This window comes from Taudactylus pleione, unplaced genomic scaffold (assembly GCF_031769625.1).
Source record: "Taudactylus pleione unplaced genomic scaffold, aTauple2 ptg000738l, whole genome shotgun sequence".
In the NCBI taxonomy this organism is placed as follows: domain Eukaryota; kingdom Metazoa; phylum Chordata; class Amphibia; order Anura; family Myobatrachidae; genus Taudactylus; species Taudactylus pleione.
In genome coordinates, this window is record NW_028285140.1 from 1,579,969 (window position 1) to 1,592,178 (window position 12,210).

At 47.6% G+C, this 12,210-nt stretch overlaps 2 protein-coding genes across 7 annotated transcripts in view; one reads left to right on the forward strand and one right to left on the reverse strand.

The window, feature by feature from the left end:
• Positions 1–12,210, reverse strand: part of CACNA2D4 (calcium voltage-gated channel auxiliary subunit alpha2delta 4) — a 512,905-nt gene that overhangs the window by 267,096 nt on the left and 233,599 nt on the right. The window lies entirely within an intron of this gene.
• The window catches only part of LRTM2 (leucine rich repeat transmembrane protein 2), a 62,484-nt gene that overhangs the window by 27,204 nt on the left and 23,070 nt on the right, over positions 1–12,210 (forward strand). Inside the window, exon 2 of the mRNA XM_088457094.1 lies at positions 3,036–3,150. Coding sequence (XP_088313220.1) covers positions 3,108–3,150 — 43 coding nt within the window. The 5' untranslated portion in view covers positions 3,036–3,107. The remainder of the gene's footprint in view (positions 1–3,035; positions 3,151–12,210) is intronic.

Consider the following 12,210-nt stretch of genomic DNA (forward strand, 5'->3'; position numbering starts at 1 on the left):
TTTAATAAATTTACCACATAGCGTCCGATTTATTATAGGACGACAGCCCCTATTGGGTGTTTTATCCAGCAGCAGGTCTTTTCCTCGCTTCTTCTTATATAGAACATCAAATGGTTACCGACAGCAATAGGGGAAGCCAATCTCACAAAGGGGCCATTTATCATCGTATACCTGCGGCTTAATCCCTGAAAACACCCGTTTTCAGGGCTTAACCACAAATATTACGTTTTCCCCGGATGTATCATAGAGGGACTGCAGCAGACCATCCCTCCATTCCTGCCTGCAGAAACATCCCCCATAGGTTTCTATAGGGGATGCCATGGAGATTGGCCCCTGCAGCTAGCGCCTATGGGCTACACATCGCGGATTCAGCCGGCAGAGGGTTCCCCCGGAAATGGGACGCTGTGAATGTGCGGTCAGTGGGACCGCCCATGCGCAGTAGCCCCGGCACCACTCATGGCACATCGCGGGGACGTGGTTATTTCGGAGCCCCTGCCCCTGTGGGTGGTCTATTATACATACCCGACGATGTAATCGCATTCTGCAATGTGATCAATGGGTGCTAATATCGTGCCCAGAGCATATTGTAACTGCAATTAATAATAAGTGGGCCCCAAACAGCGCTGCGTACTTGTTCTTCTGAGGACGGTGATGATACAGAAAAACATTGGAAACATTTTTATTGTAATTTGTAAAGAATAATTTTTTTCAATGTTTAAAGTTTTAAAATATTTGTATATATTATTTTCTATTGTTTTTCTTATATTATTTAATCTATATTTTATTCAATTAATGGAACTGAAAGCCCCAATCTGATTAATTAAGCTTTGGTTCTATAAATCTCCTCTTTAAGGCAAAATGTATATATACAGCATCTCAATGCATAAATCAGGGTTCCAGTGAAATACAGACATTCTGCAGACATCGTGCGTATGGCACTGCCTGCAGGCTGCAGATTATCAGCGCGCTGGGGCATCCGTTCCCTGCCAGGCAGCAGGCGTGCGCCAGGCGTGGGGCTTATTTCAGCCACGACTGATTGCGACAGAGGCTCCGTCAGGCTACTGCAATGCTAGATCCCATATACTGTGATTTATGACACGAGGAGCAGAGACTTCAAAGTCCTAACTGAGTCTTACATACACATTTATAGAATTAATACCGTTTACCAGTCACACCAGCACGGGCATTCCCCACAGCTCGCCGGCACTGAAGGGGTTACGCCCGTACAATCTGCTGACATACGGCACAGGATAATCCCCGGATTTGTGGCATACTTTAGGGCGGCCATAATGTTTATTAGCGCATTTTGTGCAAGGATTCCGGAAAAGATTCATCATGTGAGGGAAAAAGAACTTATCACTTTCCAGGTCTGACATTAGAGGCCTGACGCTGAGCCGCACGCACGAGCTAAAAGTGGGCGTCTCTGTCCGTCACATTCGGTCGCAGGAGTGTACACGAGGTTTGGTACACAAGGAGTTTGTAGCGACATTTGCATAAACTTGCAGACGGGCGATCGCCAATAGACGCTGCTGAGTGCGCTTTTGTGTGCGACCCAGAAATCAGCCTCTGAATGCATTAGGTCACTATTACGGTGCAGCTCTCACCGATACGTAATAGAGGCAACAGTGTGTTACTGAGTATTGAGCAGACGATTTCAGGCGGCAGTTATTTCATTGTGTTGCAGTAATTAGTATAACGATTGTAATTAGGCGTAAACATTACCCCCTCCTTCAATGCTTATAATCCTGTGTAGACCGCTTTGCATTTGTGTGATTCACACACCGGGCTTGATTCAGAGATGGCCGCAATGTGGACGTTGGCCGTAGTGGAGCAGCGATTGGTTAGCGATGGCGGTCGCAGAGAGGATTTATTCGTAGAGTGAGTGACAGTCAGCGTTTGGGGGGGGGTGGTAAGGAAATCGCAGGGTTGTCGGAACAGTTTTCTGGGTGTGCCCTAGTGCGCCACTGCGAATCGTACGCAGCTGCAGAGGCCCCGGCGTCTTAGGTGAGACGCACATTTGGAGACAGCATAGGGTGCTCAAAGGTTCGATGTGCGACCCATGTTCCCGATGTTAGCGGCAGGGGTGAGATGCCGGCAGTGGGCGCTTCTGTGTACAAGACGGTGGCTGATACATTTGCATAATTTCACAAGTTGTATGCGAATGAAATCGCAGCTGCACATGCAATTGCGCGCAACTCGGAATCAGAGCAGGTGAATGTGTCTAGTGCAGCCGCCAAGTGACCGGATCTGCCGCCATTTTGCCATCTATGGTGTAACCAAGTCTCCGGTGACCTGAGGCTCCTTGTGCCATCGCCCCAATGACAGCGACCTCTTACAATTACTTTCAGGCAAACGGTGACCTCTGCGCCTATTTACAGAGCAACACGCAACACACACATAGCTCATGTTTAGCTGCTTAAAGCGCATCGCTCGTCTCCTATACACAGGACGTATGAGGGGGGAGGGGGGAGACAGCAGATAATGTTGTTTTGCAAGATTCTTCCTTTGCAATTTACACCAGCGACAAAACAAGATTAATTTTCCCCAGAGCAATCGCAGGAGGGTGGAGCAGTCAGGCAAGTGCGGGTGGAGGTGTGAGGTGTGTTAGTGTCTCCCTATATGCAGGATTGTCTTAACAGCAGTGTGGGCACTGGGCAAAGCAATGCACTGGGCCCCCTAAAAATGTAAATGGTCAATAAAATGAAACCCTCCGGCATGCTCATCAGACCCCCCACACATGCAGAGAGACTCTGACTGGTCTGAAGCCGGCGGGTGAAGTGAAACTGGGAGGTGAGTAGTCGTCATGGCGGGGATGAGGTGGGGGAGGATAGATCGGAATACAGTGCACTGGCGGCCGTCTTATAAAAATATCACAAATTTACCAACTGGCCGCGGCTGCAGGGGGATGGGTTGGTGGGCCCCTACATGCTTCGGGCCCTTGGGCAACTGCCCAACAAGCCCAATGGAAGAGATGGCCCTGCCTATATGTACATACATAGAGCCTGCTGACCACCTGTATATCTGTTTTTGTCCAGACAGCCTCCAGCCCCAGAGCCTGACTGATGTAAAGTGGGTACTCCCAGCGCTGTGCATTGCCGGACAGCAGTATGCCGGGGAGCGAGTTCTCCTGCAGATGGGCACAGGGATCGTGTAAGTAACATTCTCCACCTTTTTGTGTAATGTGAATGTTCATACTAAGTGCCCCCTTGTTTATACTAAGTGCCCCCTTGTTTATACTAAGTGCTCCCTTGTTCATACTAAGTGCCCCCTTGTTCGTACTAAGTGCCCCCTTTTTCATACTAAGTGCCCCCTTGTTTGTACTAAGGCCCTGATTCAGAGCCGGACGCTCTGACAGAGCGCTCGCTCTGAATCAGGGCCGGTCTTTTTTTTTTTAGAACGGCCTCCTGGCCGCTCGCATAGCTGTGGGTGATGTTACGGAGGAAATAGATAAAAAGGTATATGACAATGTAAGACTATGCAGCTGCCATGACTTAAGCTGGGTACACACCACACCATATGACGCGTACCCAGCCAACGGTGCGATGCGATGTAACGCCATGCACACTGCGCGATCTGGTGTATGTCGGCGCAATGTGTCGCTGCATGTAACAGCACCGATTGGTCACTGCTCTGTCCCATCTGCTGTGCAGCGCACCAGATAGGACAATGCGATGAGCGACCGCCGTACACTCCCCATCGGGCGTACACACTGCACAATCCGTACGATATATCGTAAATTGTGTACCCAGTTTTAGCGCACTCTGCATTCTTTTTATACACAATGCGTAATGTGCAGCATTAAAGTAACAATACACTGTAAAGTGGCTTATATTGACATCAATATGAGGCCAGGTAAACATTCTGCACCTTCCCATAGTGTCCACTAGGGGCAATATTCCCTCTGCGAATATAAACAACAACCAACACGACAGCTTCCACTCACACCAGCAAAGTCACACATGGACAGGATATAAGGTTGTTTCACGTAGGATTACACGTGCCGATGTGCTTTACCGAGTCGGGGAGCGGACATTGTGCTGTCTCATTAGAGGCATTATTACAGGTCACTATCTGTAGCAATTCTCCCATCTAAAGCTAAAATCTGGAGAGAGATGAAAGTCACAGTAATAACCCTTTGAAAATATTTAAGAATTTTAACATTTTTCTTCTGTACAAAAATATGTAGACGCCTTTTATTCTGGTCTAACGAGTCCCAGAATGGACAAGCACATTTACACCCATCTGCCCACTGTCCCTCCTCCCTAATGTGGACAGCTTTGTGCTAACCAGGCGGGATGATCAGAATAGCAGGCCAGCGGTGAGCAGCCATATTGTGTGTGGCATGGTTTTGTGTTATTAGGGGAACAAAATGGGACGGGGGAGTAATCCAGCATGATACATGCCAATGACCCAGTAAGTCATGGTCGCACCTCTGTGGCACACACACCTTTCCCAATTTCCCAACAGTAATATATGTCACTGAAAGCAGCAATCAATGAATAAACTAATCACTGTGACAAACTAGAAGTAGTAGCTTGGAATTGATCATTATTTCCTGGTTTGTTTCATCAGGCTGCTATCAATGTGAAAGTGTCATGTGATTACCATGGCAACCAGTCAACATGTAGGGAGCAGAGGGTCTTTGGAACTGTGACTCTGAGCTCTGACTACTGTAACCCCCCCTCCTCCACCCCACATGACATACTAAGAGCTGCAAGTCTGTGTGTGACTGGAAGCCATAGATTGCACACTCCAGAGAGATTTTGAAAAGGAGATAATGATTTGTGGGAGGATCGATAAGAAAAATTCTGATCAGACGCATATTTACAGTTAAAGAAACAAAATATAAACCTCAGAGAATTGTCGCATTAAAGTGACAAAAAACAAAGGCTACAAAAAAAAATGGTTTCAATATTTTTTCCAGGGTAGTTAAAATATTCAAATATAAAATATTTTTATAAAATAACTAAACATCTCCAACAATTATATATATTACATTAGGAAAACATTAGTGCCCGTACACAATCTGTGGAGGAATGGCCACTTCTGTGTAAGCCCCGCCCACTTTGGCGGCCATTTAGGAGTTATGACTCAACTAATTTTCAGTATAAGGGGTGCTGGGCACTGGATGGGTCACGTCTATAGGCTGATTATATTCTGTACCCACAGGGGGGAAGACAAGTACCAAACAAAACAATGGGCCACCGTACACTTCATGGAGGGTGATTGTGGGTATCAGGGGTTGCGCCTACTTATTCTACTACCTGAGACAAATCGTATAATCCCTTAGGGCACACATCCACTAAAAGACATCAAAACAACTGCACCATTCTGACATTGTAATCGCGCAGTGGTTTGTCAGTCTGTGATGAGCCTGCACTGAGCGAGCAGTCAATCAGTGCAGGCTCAGCCATCATCTGCAAACATGCTCAGCCTGACGTTATCGTCAGGTTGTCCAGCATGTTTGCCTGATGATAGATGTCTAAATGACCAGTGGGAGTGCGTATCGCTGGTTGTTTTAGACATTTTACTAAACGATTTGCAAACGATTTGCGAACGATTGAACAAAATCGTTATCGTTCAATCGCTCAACTTAATCGTCTAGTGGACGTGTGCCTTTACTCTAATAACATTAAAATCACGCTCGCCTACCCTCGCAGAATGTCCCCCAGACTCCCGGATGCCCAGAGAAGACGGCGGTGGGGGGCATGGTGAACCACAAATATGTGGCCCCGCCCACTACTGCGCCATGGCACAAATCATGTAACTGTGCAGCAGGGTTGACGTTCCGCCCGGATCTCCCAAAGGGCGGATGTAAAAATATCATTAACAAATTCAGAGATGCTGGATGTTACTGTACGGCCACCTACAGCTTATAAATAGCCATAAATCTGCAAAATTAGTAATACAGTTCGCACATATAATTGTAACGTAACTCAAGAGCTGTCTTGCATTAATTATATTTAACAACACAGATATTGTATTAATTAGTAATTCCTGCAGAATGCGGAGCACAGCCTTGCTCCGATCCTATCTGCGTGATGACTGCGTGGCTTGTACTGGTCTGGAACGGACCTTATTATGTCGCCATTTTGCATGTATAAAACTTTTTTTAAATATTGGGCCAGATTCAGAGACGGACGCTAATACGACAGCAGCTGCGATTCCGTACGCAACGCAGTGGCGAAAATATGCTAATATTTTGCAAAGATTACCCGGGCTGCCATCTTACCTGCGTGCGACGACACATACCTGCGTAAATATCGGTAACATCGACGCACATCGCGTGGCTATCAGCCGCAGACTCGGCGGCTCTCCTCACACGCAGAGCGCTTTCATGCTGCGTATGCAATCGCAGTGGCTAATTTATGCACGCCCATGTGACGGCGATCAAACGTACAGACACGCCTGCGTTTTTCTGACCACTCCCAAAGGCATGCAACCTGTCACTCACTTTGCGACCGATTCCTTTGTGCGTCCGTAATTGTAATGTGATCGCAGCACACGCGCAGCTTATACGCATGCGCGATGGAAAACAATCACTCGATCTGCGTCCGTAATCGCCGTTGCGCTCATCTCTGAATCAGGCCCATAGACGCATGGTCAGTTCTGGTTTGTAGGAAAATGCCCTGCTTTGCTATTTAGGCTTTTTGGCCCATCGCAGCAGCCGACTATTAGCGATAGACATGAGAATACTCCTTTAGATTTGAAAACTAAACAAAGCCATAGAGAATCTGGAAGACACTTAACGCTGCATTTACCCATAATTCTCCATATACAGAAACTGAAATTGTTGTCAGTAAAGAAGATTGGGAAGTATAATGCTAAGAAAGAAAGTATGTTATATCTCGCTGTATTCTAGTAATGGCGATTTACCTGCACAGTCCTTGGCACCTTTCTTGTACGTCAGTTTTATACAAATCAATATATACTGTCCACATTGCGCTGATACAACCGCCTGCCACTTACGGATATCCGTTACAGCCCCTGCTCAGTGTTAGTGATATAGTTTTGCGCACCAGTGATGTCACTAGTTTCTAGTCTGATTGGCTGCATTCTAATGAGCGCTGGTTCAGAAAACAACCAGCGACTGATATATTGTACTCATACAGGACCTCATTCAGAGTCGGTCGTACGCAGCCGATGTTCGCTAAACTGCGCATGCGTATAATTTGCAATGCGCGTGTGCAAACTAGCTGTTACGATCAGAAATTTCTCTCTCCTTGAACACAGCCAGGTCGTTAGTTTGAGTGACAGAATGAGGCGTTTGTGGGTGGTAACAGGGGAAGGTGCTTGTGAACGGGGGAGTGGAGATCCGGACGCAGGCGTGCCTAATTATGCGAACGGCGTTTTATGGGAGTGCATAATTAACAAAGTAGTGTCATGGCACATGTGACATGGTGGTTATTGCACTGACTAGATCGTAGTGCTTAAGAGAGGGTATGGTCAGCCTTAAGCTCTGCGATCAGCTCCGATGGGTCCCGATGGTCGCGATTAATCCTTATAACCCCGGAGATGACGTGTTTTGTGATCGAGAAGGGGGTGTTATTTTAGTCTTGCGGCCGCTTCTTACCCTCGCTTGTTCAGCTAACGATCTCATCTTAGCGACGCAACTTGCGATCACTTCATTTGCATATCCGGCCCCTTTCCCCTACGACCGAGTGGCCGCAACGACCGACTCTGAATGAGGTCCACAATGTGGCGTTTTATGGATAAATACGTTTCACAATCTTCAAATAATAATAAAACCAGAGGCGGCCACAGCGCTGAAATGGTTATTGGAAGAAATGTTCTGTCTGTATCTATCTCTCTTAAGTCAGATGCATTTATCAGGCGCCCGAAGGGGAGAAGCATCTAATCATTTATCTAATGAAAGATTCATACATCTCTCTGGTTTCACTTTGAAGCTAAATAAGAAAAATTCACAGCAAAATGGAACACGCTGTCTGTACCTCCCCCCCCAGACCCTGGGGTTCCCCCACAGCCATACAAGGTGCCCCCCTAACCCTAGATCCTGGGGTTCCCCCACAGCCATACGAGGTGCCCCCCTAACCCTAGGGTTCCCCCACAGCCAATACGAGGTGCCCCCTCCCATCCCCTAGTCCATGGGGTTCCCCCACAGCCATACAAGGTGCCCCCCTAACCCTAGATCCTGGGGTTCCCCCACTGCAATACGAGGTGCCCCCCTAACCCTAGGGTTCCCCCACAGCCATACGAGGTGCCCCCTCTCATCCCCTAGTCCATGGGGTTCCCCCACAGCCATACAAGGTGCCCCCCTAACCCTAGATCCTGGGGTTCCCCCACAGCCATACGAGGTGCCCCCCTAACCCTAGGGTTCCCCCACAGCCAATACGAGGTGCCCCCTCCCATCCCCTAGTCCATGGGGTTCCCCCACAGCCATACAAGGTGCCCCCCTAACCCTAGATCCTGGGGTTCCCCCACTGCAATACGAGGTGCACCCCATCCCCTAGATGTGCCCCCCTAAGCCCAGACTTCAGAAGTACAGTGAAATCGTAATTTATCACCCTCTCTTATTAACAGCTAATTATATAGCGCCAGCATATTACACGGTGCTTTACCATCATCTGGAGTGACATGAACCCAAACCGCTCCGTGGCCAATATCGCTGGGCAGCAAAATGTGTTTGGTCATCGTGGCGCAAAGGGATATTTTTATTTGAACTTCGCAGAGAGCAGCGATAAAACGAAAGAAAATAATTAGCCCCTTAGACATTAAAGAGGAACCTACTGATTACTGGGGAATTACAGAGTGGGGTAGGTAAAGGGCAAGAGGCAAGTTTGGAGGGGGGCAAGAACTAGGAGGCATTAATAAACTATACAGCATATATATATATATAACAACAGGTTCACTCGTCGGAGACCTCGTATCACAGAACAACGCTAGGCCACGCCCCTACGCTCTCTGACGAAGTCCTGAGTGACGAAACGTGTAGGGGCGTGGCCTAGCGTTGTTCTGTGATACGAGGTCTCCGACGAGTGAACCTGTTGTTCCCGGAGATGGAGGATCATTTCTTTTTATGTGCTGTATACTTGCGGTGGTTTGACCGCTATGTCTGGTACGTCATTTAAGACATATGTTTTGTCTGATAAATTTTAATAAAAGTTGGAAGATAATGCACTATTGGCGCCCCTATGTTGACTTTCAGATTTAATTTGAGGGTAATTACATCCAAATCAGGTGAACGGTGTAGTAATTACAACGGTTTCTATATGTGCCTCCCACTTTTTGTAATTACCCTCAAATTAAATCTGAAAGTCTGCAGGTAAATCACATCTTGTTTGTTTCATTTCAAAGCCATTGTGGTGGTGAATAGAGGCCAAAATATGAAAATTCTGTCAATGTCCCAATATTTATCCACCTGACTGTATGTATATATGATGTACTGTATATAAAGCCAGCATGGCTATCAGGGCCCTATAAAGCCCTGGCTGTCAGCCTGCACCCTCTCAGCAGCCCGGTGACTGTGATCGGGGGGCGAGAGCTGGGATGCAGCAGCCAGTGAGCAGGGGACGCGTCTCCAGTTCTCACTCTGTAAATTATTTAAGGGAGCGATGCAGGATATCACGCACAGCTCAGATATCAGCGTGGAAATCATACATGTGTCGCTGCCATCCCTGTGCCATCTGCTGCCAGTCTCCCCACGTTCTGACACAGCCACATCCCAAACACCTGATCTTACGGTGTCTATACGGCTGCGTGAATCCTCCTGACATAACATCAGGCGCGATGCTCTCACGCAGATCTGTATTTCATCCCATTTGGGGTTATAATATTATACATCCACTTTTTTCACATTTTTTTTTAGACCAAAGAAAATTCACCAACGATCAACACAAAACAAAATAAAAATCATCATCTCTATTAAAGCTTTCTTCTCAGTTATATAACTATACACCTGAATATAAACAGACAGTCACATTCTTATCAAAGGTCACTAAATGAACCTAGTGGATTACACCTGGGGGTAAATGTACGAAGATGGGAGTTCTATTTAAGAAGTGATGTTGCCCATAGCAACCAATCAGATTCTACTTCTCATTTATCTAGCACCTTCTAGAAGATAATATCTGGAATCTGATTGGTTTCTATGGGCAACATCACTTCTTAATAGACCTCGCATCTTAGTAAATTTACCCCTAGCGGTGGAACCAAGAGTAGGCATGCCCACCAATGGTTTGCGGCCGATGGTCAGTGGTTTCACCATCGTTGAGGGAGGTCCGTTATCAAACATTGGCGACGGAGGTCCGATGATGGAGGTGTGCGCATATGAGGCCGCGATCTGGTTAATAACTGTCATGGCGTGTGTCTCAAAGGACAAACACAGCCAATAGGTGAGGGTCAGGATAATTATGGGTTGCATCTCCCCCCCACCGAGGTCCCCACCTTGCACAACGCCAGAAGCCCCTCCCGCACCAGACTGCAGATGCTCAGGAAACGCTACGCCATAAGGCAGGTGACCGACGCACTGCTTCACCCTCGATTACACCCGAGTACAATTATGAGAAAATACCGGAAACGCACCAATCAGGGGAACAATTTTAAGATGATTTCAAGGACACCATGATTTGGAGCTGGGGTAAAGATGGCTGCACACGGGCCGAGACACAGAATTATACCAAGGGCGCCAAATTGGAGTTGATCCGCCCATGTGATTCTCTGGTCACTTTTACCGCAGGATGACTACAAATCCAGGGCAATAGCGTTGATCGGCGAATCCGGATAACACGCCTATCGATGTTTACTCGGATCATTATCTGTCATGGTGGTCACAGTAATGTCACCCAGGTTGCAATACTCGCCCAATTGAACCAATTAGTAATACTTTAAATGAAGAGGTATAAACGCAGCCACCCTCTGTATGTATTTCACCCACGCATGCAGAAGTGTACCGGAAATGTATCGGGCATTGGTGACAGGGGGGTGGCTATTCAGGTGCGCGGAGATGGCCCGCCGTCTTATGGGAGTGTCGCAGACGTGGCGGTGAAAGTGTTTGTGTACACAGACGCTCACATAGGACGCCATACTCGGGCAGGGGATCTGCACTGCCATGGGGCTGGTGTAAGTTTTGCTGATGCGTCCTATGGTGGCGTCTATGGACGCACGGAGCACGATTGGCGCGTCTGAAGATGCTGACAACGGGCGTCTCAGTCCTTGCACACTCAGATGCACGGGTGTACACCAGGGAAGGGCATGTAACTACTATAATGTCACAAAGACATGCGACCAGCTAAAGACACGCACACGGCCAACGCTGTATCCAGAGCCTCAACAAGAAATTATCTGCAGGAACAGGGCTCTCCTAAATACCGCAGCTGCTCAGAACGTAGAGGGGGGGAGTTGCAATAAATTCTGTTTTATTAACGCATTGTGGGCCTGATTCAGCACGAATCGCAACTGCAACTGCGTACGCAGATCGAGCTATTGTTTGCCATTGCGCATGAGTATAAGCCGCATTGTGCGAGCATGGCAAGCGCACTGCAATTACAGACGCATAGGAATCCATCGCAGAGTGAATGACAGGCTGTGAGCGTTTGGGGGTGGTGACGGGGGTTTGGTCGGAGAAGCGCAGGCGTGTCTGTTCGTTCTAATGCAGTTTCATGGGTGTGCATAAATTAGCCACTGCGATGCAGCCTGAGTACTCACTGGTTGTGGTGCGAGTTTCTGCGGCAGGTCAGACCTGCTGTAATTTTGCGTGGACTGCGAGGTTGCACGCATGTGAGAAAGCAGAAGCGAGTGTCTTTGTGCCGGCTAAGCTTTGGCAAGCATTAGCATATTCTGGCAGCTGCATTGCGTGCCATTACGCATCTGCAATCGCAATCCGTACTGAATGAGGTCCTGTACTTGTCTGTCCTTTTCTGAGGATGCTCTTAATCTGCATTTTATAACCAACAATAAATGATGTTCATCTATACTCCTGGCTGCGTGTAGACTATAGAGGATTGCAGGGTGTAGATGTGATCTAGTTCTCCTGATTATATACTGGACAGGGACTTGGAGACGATCAGTATATGAGACAATCAGTAGCAGGGTGTAGATGTGATCTAGTTCTCCTGCTTATCCTGCTGGACAGGGACTTGGAGACGATCAGTATATGAGACACCCAGTAGCAGGGTATAGATGTGATCTAGTTCTCCTGATTATATGCTGGACAGGGACTTGGAGACGATCAGTATATGAGACACCCAGTAG